Here is a 21,598-nt window from a genome sequence, read left to right as displayed (position 1 = left end):
TCCGGCCCCGGCGCTTGGCCCGGTGCGGGGCTGCCTCATGGGGCCCGCCCGCGCGTTCCCCTCCGCAGTCCCGCCGAGCCTCGCGTTCCCGGCCTCGGCGCCGGTGCCGCCGGGGGAGTCCGCGGCCTCGGGCCCGCCACCGCCGCCAGGGCGCGCCACCACCGCCAGGGCGCGCCACCGCCGCCAGGGCCCGCCCCGCGGTACGGCGGCCGGCAGGGGCCCGGCGGTGCGGTTCCCGGTGCGCGGCGCGGCCGGCCTGTCCCCCGGGCCCTGAGGCGAGACGGCAGCCATGGATTTCTCCAGGTTCCTGTCGGATGACTTTGAGGTGAAGAGCTGGGTGAACGCGGCCTTCCGGGCCGTGCAGCAGGAAGCCCCCGGCAAGGTGGACGCGCACGCCGCCACCCTGGTGATGAAGTTGCAGCTCTTCATCCAGGAGGTCAACAACGCCGTGGAAGGTGGGGCGGGCGGGGGGGGCTGTGCTGGCTGGTAAACGTGCGGGGCTGGGCCCGGTGTGGGGCCTGGGGCTCCCCGCTGCCGCTGCGGTGCTGGGCGCCCGCCCGCGCCTGGAGCCGCCGCGGCCTGGCAGGCTGCCCGGGTGCTGAGGAGCCGCTGCTCCTGCCGGGGGAGGTTGAGATGGGATATTGGGAGAAATTCCTTCCCCGCAAGGGTTGTGCAGCCCTGGAACAGGCTGCCCAGGGGGTGCTGGAGTCACCGTCCCTGGGGTGTTCAAACAACAAGCAGGTGTGGCGCTTAGGGACATGGTTAGTGGTGGCTTGGCAGCGCTGGGTTAAGGATTGGACTTGATCTTGAAGGTCTTTTCCAACCGAAACGATTCTATGAAAGAGTGCATATTTAAACTTTAAAGATACATCTCAAGTTTTCCTGATTGTTTTGCTTCGTTTGTGGGTTTTTTCCCCCCAAGTATTGAAGATCATACAAGACTATTGAAAAAAAACCTTTTTCCTGTGAGGGCTCTCGGGCCCTCCTCATTGTGCTGCTTGGTGTTTCTGCAGAAACAAGCCATCAGGCTCTCCAGAACATGCCCAGAGTCCTCCGGGAAGTGGAGGTCTTGAAACAGGAGGCAACATTCCTGAAGGAGCAAATGATCCTTGTTAAAGAAGATATAAAGAAATTTGAAGAAGATACAGCTCAGTCAATGCAGGTGGGTTCTTGTCTGCCATAGTGTTTATCTGCAACTTGTGAAATTCTGAAGTTCCCAGAGTTGTTCATATTAAACAACCTTGTGAACTCTAAGATAGACAAGACCACTTGTTTTAACACTGAAAGTAGAAAAGTGGATGTCATAACAGAGCAGTGCAGTCTGCATTTCCTGAGGAACAGCTGATCCTGTTTCAGTTCAGACAGAGCTGCTGTTACCTGACTGAGGACACTGGTTTCTGCCAAGATTTCTGCCTTTTGTTAGCTGGGATGCATAGCATTTTTCAGACAAAGCGGGTATTGGAAGTGCATATCCAGAAGTGAAACTAACTTTTTGTTGTCTGACTTTGGAAGTTGATTTAACATCTCTAGCTCTTTCAGCCAGCTCATTCCTCCTTGTAACAGCATGATCTTTTCACACATTTTTTTAAACCCAAGCTAAAAATAACTCCTTAATGTAAGTATGTACAGCAGTCATCTTTTCTTTCAATGGGTAACATTATTTTTTTTTTTTCTTCAGGTCCTGGTAGAGATTGACCGAGTGAAGTCTAGAATGCAGTTGGCTGCCGAGTCTCTTCAGGAAGCAGACAAATGGAGCACATTAAGTGCAGATATTGAAGAGACTCTTAAAACACAGGTACATACCACATTATTCTTTGTGATTGGTCTTTCTGCCTTCAGCTTTCCAGGGAAACTGCATTTAAATGTAGGTTTTTGAAGTGACTCTAAAACATGTACCTGTTTGTAAAATGTCTTTATGAAACTGGTATTAATGCTTTTTAAGGTCATGTTTGGTAATGGGGTTGCCTTTCCCTGGTGACAGGATGTGTCTGTGATTTCGGCCAAACTAACAAGTATGCAGAGCAGCCTGGCTATGCTTGTGGACACACCAGATTACTCAGAGAAGTGCGTGCATCTTGAGGCCCTGAAGAACCGACTAGAGGCCATGGCTAGCCCTCAGATTGTTGCTGCTTTTAACTCCCAGTCTGTAGGTCAGTAACTCATTTATTGTCGTTGCAGAGTTTATTGTCTTTTTAAAAGTAAAATGTTTTTTGGTGGGCAGTTGATGTCCAGAAAGCTTCTAGCACTGGGCTGTGTGCTTTTTCTGGAGGAGCCAGATGCTGTGAAATGTTAGGTGCTCTGCAGATGCCTGCAATCCAGTGCATCTTCAATTTTGTTGCAGTTTGGTGTACCTGTGGCCACTGTGGGAATTAAGGAGAATATGAGCTGCTCTTCTAGGCCATGTAGATGGGTGAAATGGAGATGCTGAGGCAGGGCTGCCCTGCTTGTCATAGTTAAGTTATGCCACAGATGCTCTCCAAGTGGGAAGTGCTATTCTAGTAAGCAAAAGGCCTCTAGTTTTGCGTTACCACAGTGCTGCCGGGCATTTCTGTTACAGCTTGGTGTTGTAATCAAAAAAAAAGATTTGTTTGGAAACATTGTGAAGCCTTACTGCCTTGTAAAGGCTGTTTTATAAACTCTTCTTTAGAAAACTCGACTTTTTGGACTGTTCTTTGTGTTCTTCCTTCCCTCTCCTACTGTCACAGCACTTCTGAGAAATACTTGTTCTGGTTGTTGTCTTTCATCTGTGTGCACCCAGAGGTCCCAGTGAGGATCTGGGCTGTGGTGCTTTTGCTGCAGAGCGCTCTGGAGTTCTTGTCTATGTAAAGGCAAAGCATAGCAATGCATGGCTGCAGACAGCCAGAGGGAACGGAGGAGGGAGGAAACTCTGTGTGCTGTGCTTCTAACAAATGTGCTTAATCCCATGTGCAGATCTCGCTGTTCTATCTCCTGTTCTTCTGGCTTTCCTTCTCTGCACAGCTTCCTGTCTTTCTTGGTCTGTGCTCATCACCTTCACAGTAGGTCCCATGCCTTTTTTCTGCTGTTGCAGTGCATTGCCCTTTACAGAGAAATTCAAGGCAAGACAGAGGATGATGTTCTGGAATATTTTCTCTGCTTAGGATGAAAGTAAATTGAATATTTATATCCTCTTTCTCTTCTCCACCAAAGAAAACATATGGGTGCAAGAAAGCTGCTGGTGGCAGGTCTGCTGGTATAAGGTCCTTTATTTGGGCATACTGTTCGGAAGGAATCACTTCAAGCACTGTTGCATTCCCTTCCAAAATCTGATCTGGGCGTGTGGAGACACAAGCTTTTTTTCCTGTTGAAGAGGGTTTTCTGTTTTCTGTGGAGTCATGGTTTTTTTTCCTGAAGTCTAGCTCCTACAACTGTAATACAAGTCTGTAAACATATCCCCAGACAGCCTGTATTCAGTGACCTCCACAGATGAAGAGTACTTCAGGTTACTTAGTGTTCTAGTTTCTCTGTGTTCCAGGTCCTGTTTGAAAAACCAGGTCTCATTACTAATTTCTCTGACCCCAGATATATTTGTGGACAGAACTGTAGTCATCTGCCTTACAGTACACAACAGGCTTTTGAGGAGCTTGGATTTCAAAGCTTTGTGTAAGAGCTAACTGTGCCATTAGTCAGTCTCAAGGCAGCTAGCTTAGGTATCAGTTCGAGCAGTGGTGAAAGCAAAGCTGAGGACTTTGTGACATATGTTCTAGTTTTGTAGGCAGTGGCTTGTTTCTGGGAAAATAATGATTTCCTTCTAGGAGATGCTTTGATTTTGTCTGTAATACTAGATACATTTGCTGATTAAGAAGTTAAACTTAAGTTAAATTAATTCCTCATGTCTGCTACCTGTTCTTGTTTTAGCATGTGTTTTAGGCAGTTCCGCTCTTACTTGAGTAGGCAAGCAAACAAAAGGTGTAATTGTGTCTTTCTGTACAGGCTGTTGCGCGTACTCCTTGGAAGAAGCGTTCTCTTGGTCAGCTCTGAGAGCTTTGAGACTGACTGTTAACTGCCTGTTACTTTGTTTTGTTTAGATCAGGCAAAAACGTTTGTTAAAGTCTTCACTGAAATTGATCGGATGCCCCAGCTTCTTGCTTATTATTATAAGTGTCACAAGGTAAGTATCTCGATATTTTAATATGGAGGAATAAAATGCAAATTTACATTCTTGCTTGTCTTGGGCTGCAGGGGGAGCTGCTACTTCACGTATTGTACCTTCCTGTTTGAAGGAGGATGGAACGTGTTCTTTTCCATGTTTCATTCTCTTGACTTCTCAGCTGGCTCTTAACAGCTTTGGTTACTCCCCATGTTTCAAGAGTAATTCTCCATTCAGCGCTTTGTGTGCCTTCCTATGGTAGACATAGGATATGTGGTTCTGCTTGATTTCTCTGTGCCTTATAGTTTTGGTTTGCTTTGCTTGGATGTGCTATGTCATTAATAACTTTATTGCTGCAACTTGCCAGCTGCAGACTTCTGTAAACTCTTTTCAGGTAAGATTAAAAGTTGGAATTCCAGACAGTTCTGTAGCCATAACCTGATCCTCAAATTTCTTTCAGGACTGTGACTTTTGAGGATTAAGTTCAAGGCTGGGGCTTGCCAAGTATTTCAACTATTATGTGGGGGTATCAGTTACAGTCTCATTTTATGAGTAAAATACCAATGTTAATTAAATCTTTGAATCAACTAAGAAGCCTCTAGCTTCATGCTGAAAATCTTTTCCTTCAGTGGTGCTGAATTATAGCAAAATGTTATGCTGAAATCTGGAGAGAGGAGCAAGGGTGGGCATTGCAGTTTAGCAAAGGTGCTTTCCATGGGAAGTTCTTGGTTTGAAATAACAAAAGCTAGATCTGTGGGCTGTCAGTTCACCTCTTAGAATGGTTCTCATTACTCCTGCAGGTGCAGCTGGTGGCAGTGTGGCAGGATCTCTGCCAAAGTGACTTAAGCTTAAATCGCCAGTTGACTGAACTGTATGACACACTTCTTGGGACCTGGCACTCACAACTTCAGTGGGCAACACAGGTGCAGTAGCTGTTTAATATTGGTGCAGTTATGGGAGAGGATGAGATTGAGCGTGTGCTCTTAAGTCTTATAAACCACAGAATAGTTCATCGGTGCTCACTCTTTGAGTTATACGCTGTGCCTTAATGCAAGACAGGAGTTGGAACATACTTTCTGCTTGTTGTCCAGCTCTTGCAGAGAAGATTTGATTTCTGGTGTTCTACCAACAGCAAGGTTGCTATGTTATTGACATTAAAGCTGCTCTATCACTTTCATCTGTATCTTAAGTTAAAACTAATTTGTTGGTGTTGCAAATTTGTTCTGTTGCAAGACATTTGAAATGCCTGAATTACTTTGTCACTTGGCCTGGAGGAAGCCCTCAAGGTCATGTTGGACTGATTCATGTCACTCTGTGCAAGAAATCTGAGGGCTTCTGCTATCATCTTTTGGGTCTGTGTACTTGCTTTTCCTGCCAAGAATAATGTAGGATCCAAAGTTATTGTCCTGTAGTGAAATGAAGAAATGAGTTTACATTGTTGAGGCTGGAAGAGTTTTTCATCCATGAAGGGTAAAAGATTCTTATCTTCCTGTTACGAAGGCTGGTGCAAGTGCTAGGCCTGTACTGTAAAGGAGCTCAATGTTTTCTTGAATTGTATTTTTTCTGCCTAATGGTTCGATGTGAATTACAGGTCAGATGTCAGCTTACATTTTGGCAGATGTTCTTTGAACTGGGGATTATGAGAGACAAATGGCACATGGGGCAAAGCTCGTGTCACTCAATCTCTTGTGTTGCTTCTGCTTTCTGAAGAACCCTTCGACCTTTTTTTGTGGTGATCCCAGTTCTCAAAGCAAATGAGTGAGAACAGCTGAAAAGTCACACTAAAAGGCTGTAATGCATTTTATGCTAGTGGAATTGAGGGTGGTGCGTGTAAATAAAACTTCTCAGCTGATTACAGTTGTTCTAGCCTTTCCAGTACTGATTTCTGCCTATCTGACTAGTAATTTGGCTCATGATATAGTACTGTTTCTTGATATTTTACTGATATGTGTTTTTTCCCAACACACCTGTGTAAACTGAGTGCTCTGTTTTCAAATGCCCTTCAAATGCCAAGTGGTTTTTCAAAATACTGTAGTGCCTGTGTTCTGCTGAATTCTGGTTTTGACCTATACCTGTCTTCTCATTTCTTGGTTGCTTTATTCAAAGTACAGTTTCAGTGGTAAATATGTATTGACTCAGACTTTTGTAATGAGGCTGTCCCGTGTGCTAGGTTGGTGAGGTTCTTGCAGTCTTAGCAGACCTCTTTTGGTTTTTTTACCCCTTGTGAGGTTTTTCAAATTTGCTTTTGTTCCCTTTTGCTTGGGAGCTCATGTCATCTGAGGACTCTGTGATCTGTTAGTGCACAAAATGTCATCTTCTTGATCTGTGTATTACTGTCTTTCACCAATAGGTAATTGAGTGTGAAAAAGTCCAGGCCAGGCTGCTGCTGCTTTCTCTCCCAACTATTTATTCCCTGGTTATGGCAGCCTGCCTCTCTGCTGACAGCATTTGCAAACCTGTCTGTTCTGCCTTTTTTCCCCTCTGTTTCAGGAGCCGCAGGTCTCTGTGGCCGGGGCATAAGGGAGACTACAGTGGGCATGATTGCTCCTGGGAAGCGGTGCCGCTTGCATGAAGGCTGCTGCTGCCAGCCAAGCAGCAGCACTTGTTCAGGAGGGCTGAAGAAGGTATCAGCCCCTGGACAGACAGGTCCTGCTCAGTTTGGAGTGGGACAGTCTGTGATTGTCCCTAATGAGACAGTGACATGTGGTTTGTACCTTGTGGGGCTCACTGAAAGCTGTCTGCTGCTCTGCTCTCTGAAATAATGTGCTTTAGCTAGTAGTTTTTCTGCTGCTACAGGTTTTCAAGAACCCCCATGAAATTGTGACTGTATTGTTGATTCAAACTCTGGGAGCGTTGGTGCCTTCCATCCCTGTCTGCCTCAACACTGCCATGGAGAGAACAGGCCAAGAACCCAAGCTGAATAAGCTGCTGGAGCTCTATGATGCCACCATCCACTTCGCGAAAGGGCTGGAAGCAGCAATGCTGCCAAACCTGAGTAAGGCTCTTGCCCTGAATATTGTCATTCTGTTCTGTCAACTCCTTTGTAAAGTTCTATGGTTGGATTTTGTTTAGTTTTACATGGAGGGAGGGCTTACCTCTTCTACAGTGTTGACCAGGTATGTGGCATTTGTACCTTGGTGTGTGTATATATGTATATATCTTACACCAAAGATATGGTACGATCCTGGATGACTTTACTGAAGCAGACCTGTTCTGAGCATGCTTGCTGTCTAAGATAAATAGTATTTAGTACTTACCCTTTTACAGGCATTACTATTTCTTCTGTCTAAGAGGGATTAAATTTTATTTTGTAGTTTTTCTGTTGCTACTGCCTTATGTTTTAATTAAGTGAAACTGCAGGGCCAGATATAATCTCTGAACCGTTGGTAGTTTATTGCCTAGCAGCATCCTTGGTGTTTGATTCAAAGTCTAACCCATGCTTTCCTTATTCTGTGATGTTTGTTTTCTCATTTTGGTCATGACTTGGATAATTCCCACAAACCACAAAGCAGTGAGGTGCTGTGTTTACACAGGTTTGTGCCTGGCTTGAACTGTTGGCTATTTATAGTTCTTTACTAATCTGGCAGGGCCCCTTCAAAGACGGGGTATGGGAAAATCCTAAAATAAGCTAATGGAGCATTCCTAATGCTGTGTTTCCTGTGTTTGATTCCTTGTAACATTGTCTTGAGCTATTTAAACCCAGATTTTTACTTGATCATGTAAATTATGATTACCGGGCAATTTCAGGGAGTATGACTGTCACTGTGTCTGGTTTCGTTGTCTTTGTGATTGTGTACTCGTCAGTCATTTTCTGTCCTTGGCTTAGCTTAATTTGTGGTTTGTAATGGGAAATTATTAAAAAGGACTTGGAAAATCATGTCAAATTCTAGAAGATAATGGAATAGGAAGACAGATGCTGAACTGTTACCTGAGCGAGTTTAAAAAAAAAAAAACAAACAACTTTATTTCCATCTCTTTTGCTGGGGGGTAAGATGCTTGGGAAGAGAAATATCTCAAGAATGGAAAAGTCAGGTGACTTAGCAGAGCAGAGTCAAACCAGTTCCTACATATTTGTATGTGAGGGGAGGGTTCAGTTATGATTCATAGGATAATTCAGGTTGGAAGGGACCTTGGGTGATGATCTAGTCCAACTTTCTGCTCCAAGCAACATCCGCTATGAGGTCAGACCGTGTTACTTGGAGTATTGTCCAGTGCGATCTTGAAAACGTCCGAGCATGGAGGCTTTGGACAACCTGCTCTATTGCTTGTCTGTCCTTAGGGCGTAGAAGTTTTTTTCTTGTATCCAGGACTCAAGGTAATTATGGTTTACTGCTAGTGTGAGTTTGGCAAAGTACCACGGTAACAGCTGGTGTCCATTTCTGATGCAAGAAATAATCATTTGGACCTGGTTTTTGTTTGGGTTTGCAGCTCCCTGCTCAACAGAAGGCACTGAAATGCTAAGTTCATGGTTCATGTTCAGCTCTGGTTGTTGAACACCATGAAGCAGTATGTTCAGCAATGCTGAGTGAATTGAGTTAGTGTTAATTATTTTAAGTATGAACCAGGCTTTCTGATAAATGAGGATTGCCTGTGTTTTAAGTTGTGGGAGTAATGTGTTTCACTTCTCAAATCATTTCAATACTTTCCTTCTACTGTAGGTTGGAGTGATTAATAGATTTTTGTCACCAGGCTGTTCTGGAGCAGTGAGTGATAATTTTCTTGACACATTTGTTGAGGCAGAACATCTTGGTTTTAGGAAGCAGGTAGAGATAATAACCTCATTTTAAAATAAAAATAAAATAAAATCTGTGCAGTTGAAACTTAAAGTTGTTGGGTAACATTCCAAGCCTGTGTAGGCAGCATGCTCTAATTGAAGAGCTCCTGCACATTGCTTGAAACAAGGTTTTTAGTAGCATGTTTGTCTATTTATAGACTAAACATCTGATTCTTTGTAGAGGAGCAGAACCTGGTAAAAGTGATGGAACTGGTGGAAACAGTGTATGGTCCATACAAGCCCTATCAACTTGAGTATGGAGACCTGGAAGAAGAAAACCTTCTCATTCAGATCAGTGCAGTGCCCTTGGTAATGTAGCAGTCTTTGTTCAACTATGCAGGGAGGGGCTTGAAGCTTCTAGTAAATACAAGGGTCTTCGTCATAATTATTGCTGTCTTTCCCACCCTAATTTTTTGGTAGTGTTTCCTGTTTGCAGTATATTTTTTAATGTTAAGTAAATTTTGTTTAAGAAATAAAGTTAATTTCAGCAGCACTGTCAGGTTGGAGGTAACTGTTTTGTTCTCCTTCACGCAGTAACCGGCACTGCGTGGATCTGCTAGAGAAAGACTTTACCAAAATATTACTATTAACCAAGACCCTCCTTCAGGTTCAATAGAATTTATTAAGAACAGAATCTGGGGGAGGAAAGTCCTTTTTGTAGAAAATTCTGTTGTTGGCATAACTGTTTTTCCTTGAAGACCTGGTAAATGTGGGATTTGGTAGCCTGACTTTTATTAACAGTCACTGTAGGAGGGTGGAAGCAACCGGTGTTCTCCCTTCAGTGTTTCACGAGACTGGAGGATACTGAGAGAACGGTATGTTACCCAAGATGTCTTCAGTGCCTGGACACTCTGAAAGAAGTGTCAAGCTCAATTCTGTTGCTTTTTAGGAGCATTGGGAAGTAATTGACTGTGTCCAGGAACTGAACCATTCAGTCAGCAAACTCTTCATGCTGGCTTCTGGAGCCATCGACAACTGCATCAAACTCACTGATGGACTGGGAGTGTGTGGGCTCCTTAAGGCCCTGAAAGCTCTCTTTGCAAAGTAAGGTGCTTTTAGTTACACTGCTGCATTTATTCCAAGGGTGTAGCAAGGATTCAGTTTGTGGCCGAGGACTTTGTAGTTTATGAAAAATGGCTGAGAGCGGAAAGTATCCATGATAGTAATGTGAATCATCTGATATCCCCTCCTACCACTTCATTCAGGCAGTGACTGTTTCTTAGGGGAAAAATACAGGCTTTTTGTGGCTAAATTGAAGACTTTTCTCAGCTGTTTTCTATTCTGATTGGGCTGAATTTTCATTTTTAATAAATATTTTTGGAGGGGAAAACGTTTCCCAAAACAGAATAAATCAAAGGCAAATTAGGCTGGTGAAAGTAGGTCTCAGTGGGGCAAGTGACCTCACGTTCACGATCTGCCTGTAAGTGTGAGATACTCTAGTGAGTGAGGTTCACTGTAAGTTCTTGTCTTAAAATATCACTAACAGCCCACTTAGATAGTATTCCAGTACTGATTACTTCAGTGTTTTTTCCTGATACTGAAAAAGCTGCTCACAGTGTATAAATCAAGCTGTTACCTTGCTGCCCTGTGGGGAAGAGGAAAGCACACTTCTCTGATCTCACCTTCTTTATAGGCAATTACATAGCAGTGTGCATGCCTCCAGCTTATGGGCTTTCTTTTTTTTAAAAAATGGGGTGTGTGGAAAACAAAATGTTCTCCTTTTTATCCATGTTCTCATCTGGGGAGTAGCTGAGAAAACAAATTCATGAGATTGTTGTCATTGTGTTCCTGGACTAAGGGCCAAGTGATGTTGGAGTAGCAGTAGCCTTATAAACTTTTTCTGGTCTTTCCTAGGAAATGTGATTAGTGTAGTGGTAACACAAATGCCTTACACCCTCTCATATGAGTGGAGAGTTCTTGGTAACCCATATGCAGCAAACTGAAGTAGCCGCACAGTATCTGTTACCCTGAGTTTCTCTCTGTCTTCTAATGTGCCTTGACTGGGCTGTGGCTGATCAGTTCTTCACGTTCATGTGTTTGGACTGGACAACAGTGTCTCTTCTGAACTCCTTTTAATATTTCTGGTTCTTACTTGGCCCTTGTAGAGGACTGAATGAGCAAGTGCAGGCCATGCAGTTATTTTGCTCTCCAGCCTATTCTCTTATGCTGGTGCTGATCTCTCCTCTGTTTCTTATTACAGGTATACATCTGACTTCACAAATACATTGCAGTCTATACGAAAGAAATGTAAACTGGATGATGTTTTATCAGATTCCCTTTTCCAGGAGGACTGGACTGCGTTCCAAAACTCTGTTCGGTAAAAGGGGTTTGTTTTGGTTATTTTTTGCCAGGCTCAGAACTGATTTTTGTATCAAAGTTGAAAGGGAATTACTTGGGGTCAGTTTACACAAGTTCTTAGTGCAGAATGCAGGCCTATGCTCACATAGCTGCAGTGCTATGCAGTGAACGTTAGTGTTAGTGACTGGGTTTCAGGTTGCTGCTGGCACAGTAAGTGCTGTGAGGCTCCCCACCCTGTCTGGAGCAAGGCTGCATGTCGTATCACTTGAAATATCAGCAGCTCTTAGAATTTTTCCCAGTGACACTGAGCTGGCCTTAGCCATGACACCAAGAAGTAGCATATGGATGAGGCTGTTGGGCAAAGATGCAGTATGTCATCAAATGGATGCAGAGTTAATAGCCAAAATAACTTTTGACAGATGTGTGTCCTGTTTGGTTACTGCATTTTATAATTATTTGACATGTGTTTGCAGTGGGTTGTCTAGGGGGGTGTCTGGCATTACCTGCCTCAAATCTCACAACGTGTTTTTGTCTTGTCCTTTTCCAGGATAATTACTACTTGTGGTGAGCTCCTTCATCAGTGTGGAGACTTTGAGCAGCAACTGGCCAACAGGTAAGCATTGCTGAACTTAAGTCATGAGCTGTCAGCATAGGTATGAAGTTGAAAGAAAACAACCTCCAAGGTGCTTTCCTTGTGTAGACCAAGGACGAAAAGCAGAGCCACTGTGATTTCCCCCACTTCCCCTCCCCATCTTTTGAAATGTCAGAGATGGGTCACAGACTTCCACTCGGTTGTGTGGCCTGAGACAGTCACAAAAATCCTTTTTCTTGGATACCTAGCTGGCCATCAAAGGAACTGCCAGACTGGGGTCTTTTCCACCAGATCAAACTGGCAAGATTCTCACCCCCCTTGTGAGATGCGGCATGAATCATTTGCTGAAGTGAATCTCGATGTGCCTTAACTGATCAATTCCTTGTAATCTGAGGAGTGTCAAGCCCAGGCAGCACATGGATCATTTGTTGCTTGTAGGCAGCGCATTGTTTAGCCTCTTGTACGTTAGTCTGACTCGAGTGCCTGTGCTTTGTATAGGACCCAGTGGCCTGCAGTGCACCAGAGACTGGGCGTCTTCCATTTGCTAGACATTCTGAGAGTGCAGTCCTCTCTGTTTCAGTTCAATATTTTTGCAGGTTTTGAGTTGCGCAGTAGATGTGAGAGTTGGCTGTAACTAGTGTCTGCCACCAACAAATACTCTTCTTTGAAGTAGTGAAAGGTAGTGTTGGTCGTTGGACCAACATGAGAACAACAGTGCTGATTTCAGAGGATTTTGCTGGTGACTTCTGTGTACTTGTTTTCAGGATTTTCTCAACTGCTGGGAAGTATCTCTCGGACTCCTACAGCCCTTGTAGTTTTTCTGGCTTTCAGGATACCAGTTCTGCAGAAAAGAAGAGCTCCTTAAAGAATCCCTGGCAGGAATATAATTATCTTTTGAAGGAGAATCCATCTGAGTATGCCAGCCTTATGGAAACGCTTTACACTCTAAAGGTAGCTTTGGTGCCTGGAAGAGCCTGCTTGTATCACAGGACGCTGTTGGGCCCGCATTTGGTAGATGAGAGCTGGATTCCCCCTACAGCCTGATTACTTTTCATCCTGAGCTGCAGCCTTCTAATGGGCTGTGTTCCAAGTCTTCCACAGAGACACCGATCTGTAGGGAGGTGAAATGTCCAACCCGAGGAAGTCTGGACTCATTCTATCTCTCCCCAGATCTGGCTGTGTTTTGTGAATGTGCCCTTATCAGTTCAGGTGAGGGAGAATTTGTCACAGAAAGCATTGGGAAGGTTGTATTGGAGCCACCTCAAATGCTGGAGCCCGCGTACTGGCTTCTCAAGACTTTCTTTGCCACTTATGCTCTGCTGCCATATCCATTCCAAAATATAATTCTGCAAGTTCATTCATGCATGTGTCTGTGAACAGTGTAGAATGACTAGTTATCTTCTCGTTTATCAAAGTTATGTTTGCCATCGTTGGTCACATGTAGCAGTGAAGTCAAGGTTATGAGTCTTTTACTTCCTCAAAATGTTTTGATTTCTTTTGCACTTAATTTACTTGCAAATTGGGCAGCTCTGCCTTCAGTGTTCTATGTTTGACTTTAAAACCTTAGCTGAATAGTCAAGTTCCATAGGTACTCTTCATGTAAAACTTTTGCTTGATTCCATGCAGGGAATCGGTTGATTGACCCCTTTGCATAAAAGGCAGTTTGCCATCTCTGCAAGTGTCTCAGTATCTAGCCTACACTGGTGCCTGGCATGGCTGGAATGTGATGCTATTCTTTGTTCCACATTTCGGGGAGTAGTGTGCAGTTTCTGTCTTGAATAAATGGTTAGAATAAGGAAACAAGCTGTGCCATTGCAGAGGAAAGCTCTTGATTGCCTAATAAAGACTTCTTTAAGAGTGTTAACACAGCTTCTCTGTGGTCAGTTTCATGACTTCTGTATGTAAACATTTTTCCATCTCTGTGTGTGTGTTAGGAAAAAGGTACAAGTAACCACAACCTGTTGTCTTCATCGCGATCTGCCTTAAGCCGCCTCAACCAGCTGGCGCACCACTTGGCTTTTGATTCTGTTTTTCTTCGCATCAAACAACAACTTTTACTTGTTTCGAAGATGGAGGTGAGTAATAGGTACTTTGATCTGATCTGAACTGCAACGTTTACCTGTGGGATACCTTAGGGTGGAGCACCGCTCCATGTTGCTTACCTTTCTCCTTTTCAGGATGTTTCCCTCTGGTATCATGTTTCTTCCATGAGCTACAGTCAGTAGAAAAGTTTACCTCCTTTCATCCACAGCATTCACAAGAGGCAGCTGTGTTTGCAAGCTCTGGTGTTTGAGATGCTGCTTTTCTAACCTGTGTGAGCATGTATTTCCCACAGGAAGCTGTGTGGAAAGGGTGTGTATGTTTTGGGCCTGAGGGAGGACGAGGGAAGCAGTTGCCGCACCATCTGTGTTCTGCTTTCTGGAAGTCTGTGGGTAGTCACAGTTCATGTTGCTGAGTGACCCCTTCCTAGAGTACCGATAGACTTCATGCTCCAGAAAGTCATAGATTCATTCTGCACTTTTTGTCTTACAGAGCTGGAATTCTGGTGGCATTGGTGAGACCCTGACAGATGACCTGCCAAACTTCAGCTTGACTCCTCTGGAATATATCAGCAATGTAAGAGCTTGCAGGGATAGTTACTGAAAGCCCAGTGCTGGGGCAATCTCTGAGTTTCCCCAATTTCTTGTAAAATCATAGTATTAGTTAAAATTTTATAGGATGGTGATCGATGCTCTTGCTGGTTCAGCCATTATCATATGAGTTGTGCCATTCTTTGTAGCTTTTATATAAAATCCTTGTCAAGGTCTGGAACAGCAAAAGAACATTGGGAGCACAAGGAATGGTTCTTCTCTGCTGAACTGCCCTGTGTACAGTGTTAACTCCTGCAGTGGGGCGGGGAATGCCAGTTGGGGAATACTGAATGTATATTCATAACGCAGCTCATGTAGCAGAGGAGTTCCTGCAATGTGTATTGGAGTGATTTAATCATACTACGAAGTCAGATTGAGCTTTTACCCTTCTAATCCCCATGTGACTCCCTGGTTTCTCTTTCTGATGGAATAACAATGAAACCTTTCTGGCAGTGGGGTGTCTGAGTGGAAAAGGAAAGTGAGCTGTTCATTCCTTCTGACTAGGCACTCCTCAGTTCGGTGCTGCTGAACAGTGTTCACATTGCTTTCCCATTCTCCTGGTTGGCGTTTCAAGCCACTGCCAAATTTGCAGTTCAGATATTAATGTTAGCGGCTATTATTATCTGAATACAAAGTATAATTTGATAAGCAAGTTTTTTTATGTTACTGTCATTCTGTGCATCACACAGGGAACAGATTTTTCAAGGACAGGCTGCAACCAAAAGCTTTTGCTATTGTATTTTCTTCTGGCTTATGGCCTACAAACTGTTATACTGTGCTTCTGAAAAAAAAAAGAAATGTATAGAAATGGATAGTCAGTCAACTTGTGGGACAGTTTTATTATGGGTAGTTTGAATTTAGCTATCTGAGAGGCTTTTATGATGTTTAGAAAGCTCACGGGCGGTGTATAAGGTAAAAATTCAAGGGAAGGTTTCTACTGAATTCTAAGTAGCTTTCTGATTAACACAGTTCACTAAGGAAGACATGCATGGTTGGTAAGAGGCTGTATCTGCTCACCTGCCACTTTAACTGAAAGTTAAAACTGAGATGTATATGGTTGTTACTTGATGCTGTAAGGAATCAAAGGGATTTTCTGCATGTCCAAAGGCAAAGAGGAACTTCATAAAATTTCAGATACAAAGCATTTGGCTTTTGACATCTTTTCAGATCTACCCTTTATCCTGCTGTTGAGTGATAGGTGGGCCAAGACTGAACCAAGGCTTTCTCTTGGGTAGTCTTCAAATAACACTGCTGCATTGTGCAGTAAAATTGAAAACTAAAAAAGCTAAAGTAGAGTTTAGAAACAAACTGATGTGGCATATGCTGTGTAGAAGAAAAGGCACGTGATGTGAGCTCAGGAAAAAGCTAGTAACAAGCATGCCTCATAACGGGGAGGCAGGGTACTCTGAACTGTATCTGTGCCTAGGACTAGTCTCTGTAGCGCAGATAATAATTTATAAACAAAGTAGTATTTGTTGTATGCCTGAAGTTACGTAGCTTATGTGTGTGTGAATTTGGGAGTGTGGTCCCTTTTTGGGAGAGAGATGTTTCTGTAGTTCATTATTATATTGTCACTTGAATATGTGTTTCTTCTTCAGTGGTTTTGCTTGGTTCAGTCTCTTAGATTCTGTTCTAGAAAACAAATTGCCAGGAACATTCCAGAGATCAAAGATTTGCTTTGTAGCAAATTCTCTGTGCAGGTTTTTCTTACCATGATTGTTTCAATGACTGGTTCTCTGACCTTGTGAAAAATCATTTCTTGTACTAAGTGTAATGATGAGCAAGAGCTAATTTGTTTCTGAGCTAATGTGGGTTGCTGTCAAGCTCAGCTTTCTGCTTTCGGGTGTGGATTACTGTAGTTGACTCTTTTTTCTCTAGTGAAGTACTTGCTTCACATTTGTTCAGTGACTCAGCTCTTTGTGCTTTTATTCTAGATTGGGCAATATATTATGTCGCTTCCTCTCCACCTTGAGCCATTTGTTGCTCAAGAGGATTCTGCATTGGAACTGGCATTACATGCTGGAAAACTGCCTTACCCCCCAGAACAAGGTAGGATAAAACCAAAGACTTGAGAGTGTCTGGGGGAAAGCTGTCACATTTTGACACATGGCTGTGATGTGTTACGGTAACAAAGCTGTTTGAGATCCATTTCCTATTGACTACTCATGCTGTTTCTTCCAAGAATCTCTTAGTAATACCAGGAGTGAGTAAAACTCTTTGGGGTTTGTTCAAACCAGAGGCTGGGTCTATTTAAGTTTAACGTTCATTGAAACTGTGGTTTGGGGTGCAGGGTCTGAAGTATTACTGTTTCTGAGTTGGAGCAGTATTAAGTATCTTAGGTGCAGGGAGTGAGCAGGAAGTACCTGGGTCAGTTCCCAGACTTTGAAGGGAACTGTTGAACCAGCCTGAAAGACTTCTTAAGTTAGCTTTTGTGACTTCTGCTCTTTGTCAGCGTGTCCATTGGAGTGCAGTTTATGGAGTGGCTTGGGCTCTCAAACAGCTCGCTTAAGGGGCATCTTGCTCCAGCTTTGCACTCCCGCACTCTCCTTTGTGCTGGTTCCACAGTATGGCTGTTTCTATTCATTAATCCCACAGAAAAATATTCACTTTTTCTGGCCTAGTTTCTCTCAAAAATGGGTCAAAGTGATTTAAATCAACTTCCTAAGAGGTCTGCTATGCAACAGAGCCAGCAGGAGCGCACAGCAAGGAACAGGCAAAGAGGAGGCTTGTGACCATGTTTAGAAGTGATGAGTTGTTAGGTTGGCTGACCCCCTCATGTAATGTCCCCGTCTACTGAAGAAAATGACTGTGCATCAGTGATCATACAGTGTATTCTAATCCCCAGATGGTTCTAAACTGGGATTCGTGAAACAACTGCGGCCTGGAACTAACCTAGTATGAAGTTTTCCAGCTTCAGACCCTAGTGAAATCTGGAGAGTATGTCCTGTAAACTTAATTTTACACTAATCACTTGTGGTGTAAAATATGCAGTCCTCCATGGCCTTGCTGAGAACCATAGCCCCTTAATTTGTTGCTAGGAAAAGAGTAGCCCCTGAGCTCCTTTCTTCAGGGATAGATTATTTGTTCTCTAAGCATGATAGTAATGCTGTTTACTTGTAAACAACCTTTTCCTCTACCTTTTTTTCACTGTAAATCCAGGAAGAAGTACTGTTACACCCTGTGTGACATGCTGACCTATGCCAATCTGTTACAAAGTTTAGGAGCCCATGGTCAGAAATTAGTCTTCTATCTGTCTTGTTTTGGACAGGTTTTGCATCGTTGGAAATGGTCTTTTCTTAAGGGTTGGACCACGTGTTCCAGTCTCCATAGTCAGGTTCTTTCTCAGTAGGGGCACAATTCTGAAGTGCTGACTGTTTAATTTAAATTTGTTTTTCATCCTGTACTAACACCAGCTGAAATTTAGTAGAGTCCCACCGCTACTACCAGTTCCATTTGGGTCCTTAGTGATTACATACCAGCCACAATGGTTATACCCCCAGTTCTGAAGGAGTTGCAGTGGGTGCTATGGGTGGCTGCTGTCTGGGACAGCTATGGCCCAGGTGCCTCTTCAAAATGTTTTCCACAGAACACATGAAAGAGTTCTTTCTGCATGTTGTTCCTTAATTTCTTGCAGCCAGCTGAGTTTTGGCTAACATTCTTTATTCAGGTGGCTGTCCTTACCTGTTGTGCCATTAATTGTGCTGCAGTTAAAAACAGTAGCTAACGCTTCCCAGCAGGTTGGCAGCGCACCGTGGTTTGCTGTGGTTAATCTCTTCTTGGTGTTTATTTCCACTGACAGTCAAGGAAGCATAGAGCTTGGTATTTATAGTCTTCCTGTACCCTTCTGAGAATACGCTCTTTAGGTTTTTGCATTACTTATTTTGTCATCTTAAAGCATTTACGTGTTCAATAGCTCATTAATTTTCAAAACAGTCATGAACACAGAATGCCTTCAGGGCTTGAAAAAAACCCCTGTGAGTCCTTGTCATTGCAGTAGTTTGTAAACTACTCCTGGAAGATGATCCTATAGAACGTGCCAGGCAGTGCCCCTGATCCCTGTCTGATCGCCCGTCAGCCTGTCAGAAATTACTTACCTGGAGAAGTAATGAGCAAAGTGTTTTGGGTCGTGAGCTAGCTTTCCATGTTGTATAGTATCCGGGAGGCTATGTAACTGCTTTGTTTACTCCAAAACCAGATGATAAACCCTGAATACCTTAATGTCCCATTGAAAAAAAAGTTAACGATTTATGAATTACATTTTGTTACAAAACCAGCAAATGCAGTTGAATGAGACTGCTGACAGCTAACGAGAATTTTCTGTCCAGGAGATGAACTGCCTGAGCTGGACAACATGGCTGACTACTGGCTAGGCTCCATTGCCAGAGCTACGATGCAAACGTACTGTGAAGTCATCCTGCAAATACCGGAGCTCACCATGCATTCAACAAAGCAGCTTGCCACAGACATCGGTAAGCTCGATGCGCACGTCGCCCTAAGAACTGTTGCCATAACACGTGGGCTGCTCTGTCATTACATTAGATTTGAAGAAACTGCAGTGTGCGTTTCTCCTTTAATCATGAGCGCGTTGATCTGATGCCCAGCATGGTGGAGTGGTTCACAGCTTCTTTTTTGCAAAGCTTTCTGTCAGATCCCTCTTCGAGGGAGGGGTGATTTTCCAGTAGGTGCTCCTGCTTCTTCACTGCTCAGTGTTTCTGACTGTGGAAGTCAAAGTCCTTTTCAGCTGAGAAGATTCCCTTGCAAGTGAGTCTTAGCAAGAAAGATCTATATGTAATCTTTCCAAGCATGGCACTGCTCTTTCCCTTCTCATCAGAGTGCCATGTTCTGCCAGTATATGCTGCACAGAGGGTACACGCCATGTGCCAAGCCTGTTGGGGAGCGCACCAGTGGATTACAAAGGGGACAGCTGGTTGATTTCTTCCATCCACTTGATAACTGAGGTAGGGGAGATCAGCTAAGGGACTTCTAAGTAATTGTGGAGCACTTGACCAGCATCCTTTTTCACAAAATCTTTAGGATCAGCTCCCCTGCCATGGCTGACTTACTGTCCTGCTGCTCTGAAGGTGCGAGGTGACTAAAATTACTTTTAATATGGAGCAATTTTCAGCAGCAGAATAGGAGGTAGTTGGCATATGTTCATCTCTGCCTTCTCCCATGCCATTCAGAGTGACTGAGGGAGGTGTTGGGGAAGGCGTTTCTGCAGGATATGAAGGAGATGGATTTTTCTTATCCGAAGCTGATGAAAGTGTTGCCAAGAGACCACTACGGCTATTGTAGACACCAGTTAGTTCTTTTCCTGCTCTAAATTGTGGATCCTTCCCCATGGCCAAGCTAAAAAATAAGGGTAGATGGTGTCTCCTCAGCTCACCAGAAAGTGTGCTTGGATGCCAGTGAACTCAGCCTGGATTTTTTTAATACTTTTTTTTTGGCACTGCTTAAAAACAAACCAGTAGATTAGAGGCTAGTTGCTTGGCATTCCTCCCTGCCATCCTTAATGCCCAACTGACTTCGAATCAGTGAGCTGGAACTCCCTCCTGCTTGACAGCCACTTGCCTCTGCAGAACTTCCCAGCTTTGTTGCAAGCTCTTTGCCTTTGAAAATGTGATTATGATCCTTTGTCTGTGACCTTGGTGACTGACCACCCTGAGGGTGTTGTGTGCAGATACTGAAACGTGGCAGAATGTGTCTGAGTCCTCTGAACAAAACAGACGGTTGTCTGATCTAGTGTACAGGAAGACAAAAATACTAAAAATATACACCTGTCAGTACAGTTCGATTCCAAACACGCTGCTGTGTGGTTTTGAGCTACCGGTGACAGGATTCTAGCTGCCGTGAAGAGCGAAGGATAACTTTCATTTATTTGCACAGTGTCTGTTACCTGTTTAAATACGTGTTTATCTTTAATCTTACAGATTATCTAATAAATGTGATGGATGCCCTTGGCCTTCAGCCATCAAGAACACTGCAAAATATTGTAACTCTGTTGAAAGCAAAGCCAGAGGACTACCGTCAAGCTGCAAAAAGTATGCCCCGCAGAATGGCCAGCAGCATCGCTGCGATGAGGGGCCTGGAGTGTTAGCTGTAATGTCCCTGCTGCTGACACTGTTCAAGGGCTGAACTTTTTGGGTAGTTTTTTATTTCCCTATAAACTTTGAAAGGACAGTGAAAATATTTCTGGGAAACAGGGGAACTTATTTGAGTAACTTTTAATAACAGTCTGTGTCTAGGAAAAGCTTGCTCCATTTTTCCATCCTTAGCAATAAGGAAGGACGTCCTATGGCCAAATTTACCAAAAACTATCTGGATGACCTTGAGTAGGCTGAGCAGTGCTGGCTTCTGACTAGAAATGTTCTGCTGTTTGCTGGAGAGTACATGCTTCACAGCGGTGAGATGACTGGCTTTTTCGGAAAATTTAATCAATTCTGAATCTAAAATTATGGGGTAGGTGCAACAAAGATCAACTGATTGGAAGCTCTTCTACCTGGAGGCAATCATCATTGCTCAAGACTGTCATTATTTACAAAGTCAAGAAGACCTTCTCGTTAGTTAGTAGATTAGGCATGATCAAGCTCAACCCTGAGAATAAAACCAGTTTTGTAGGTTGTTCCTTGTGCGTTTAATGTATTCTACTGAATGCTGCTATGAAGTTTATAAGAAATTAATGAAAGTGTTGCTTTCTTGTAAAATTTATTAAAGCTTTGTATATAGATTTTTTACAAAGCAACTAAGTATTCTTTCTTAGGAGGAAACTGGACAGAAAACAATGGGGTTTCAAAACTGGAGTGCCAGTTGTGTGAGACTGCTGGATAAAACCTCATGCAAACTCTTCTGTTTCAGAGGTGGCAAAACATCTTTCTTCCCCTTATCTGTACCTACTTCCACAGTTTTCTCCTTTTTACCGTCAGATGCCTTGGAGGAATAATTCTTCTCCTGGTGTCCGCGTCTTTGTCTCTTCCTTAACTTGGTTCAGGCTGCCTCTAACCAGCATTTAGCCTGGTCCACAGATCTTTCTGCTCTCTTTGCTTTTTGGCTGGTTTTTGGGTTTGTTTTTTTTTCCCGTGACAGCCTCTGTCTTTTGTACAGGTGTCATTTTTTGTCCCTGTCATGCTGCATTTGCAGCTGTCCTTTTGGGACTCATTAGCCTGATGTGTTCGTCGCTGGGTAACTGTGTGCTTAGC

General features: G+C 43.6%; 1 protein-coding gene across 1 annotated transcript; it reads left to right on the top strand.

Annotated features, from left to right (window-relative positions):
• The first annotated feature begins 191 nt into the window (after window positions 1-191).
• COG7 (component of oligomeric golgi complex 7) lies at window positions 192-21,140 on the top strand. Its single transcript, XM_055709047.1, has 17 exons — window positions 192-455; window positions 1,014-1,162; window positions 1,679-1,795; window positions 1,982-2,150; window positions 4,047-4,129; window positions 4,909-5,031; window positions 6,905-7,103; window positions 9,064-9,191; window positions 9,772-9,926; window positions 11,083-11,199; window positions 11,728-11,793; window positions 12,537-12,723; window positions 13,707-13,847; window positions 14,305-14,388; window positions 16,337-16,451; window positions 18,728-18,871; window positions 20,333-21,140. Exons 1-17 carry the CDS (start codon window positions 290-292, stop codon window positions 20,497-20,499), a joined length of 2,310 nt encoding a protein of 769 aa, XP_055565022.1. The 5' UTR covers window positions 192-289; the 3' UTR covers window positions 20,500-21,140.
• The last annotated feature ends 458 nt before the right edge of the window (window positions 21,141-21,598 follow it).

The sequence above is a fragment of the Falco cherrug genome, chromosome 4 (genome assembly GCF_023634085.1).
Source record: "Falco cherrug isolate bFalChe1 chromosome 4, bFalChe1.pri, whole genome shotgun sequence".
NCBI lineage: Eukaryota > Metazoa > Chordata > Aves > Falconiformes > Falconidae > Falco > Falco cherrug.
This window is presented reverse-complemented; position numbering and strand designations above follow the sequence as displayed.

Bases quoted from the DNA above. Each gene is read 5' to 3' on its own strand.
- COG7 (XM_055709047.1), top strand. From the start codon at position 290: ATGGATTTCTCCAGGTTCCTGTCGGATGACTTTGAGGTGAAGAGCTGG. The intron at 11,200-11,727 runs GTAAAAGGGGTT...GTCCTTTTCCAG, and splicing joins GCGTTCCAAAACTCTGTTCG to GATAATTACTACTTGTGGTG. The intron at 12,724-13,706 runs GTAGCTTTGGTG...TGTGTGTGTTAG, and splicing joins AAACGCTTTACACTCTAAAG to GAAAAAGGTACAAGTAACCA.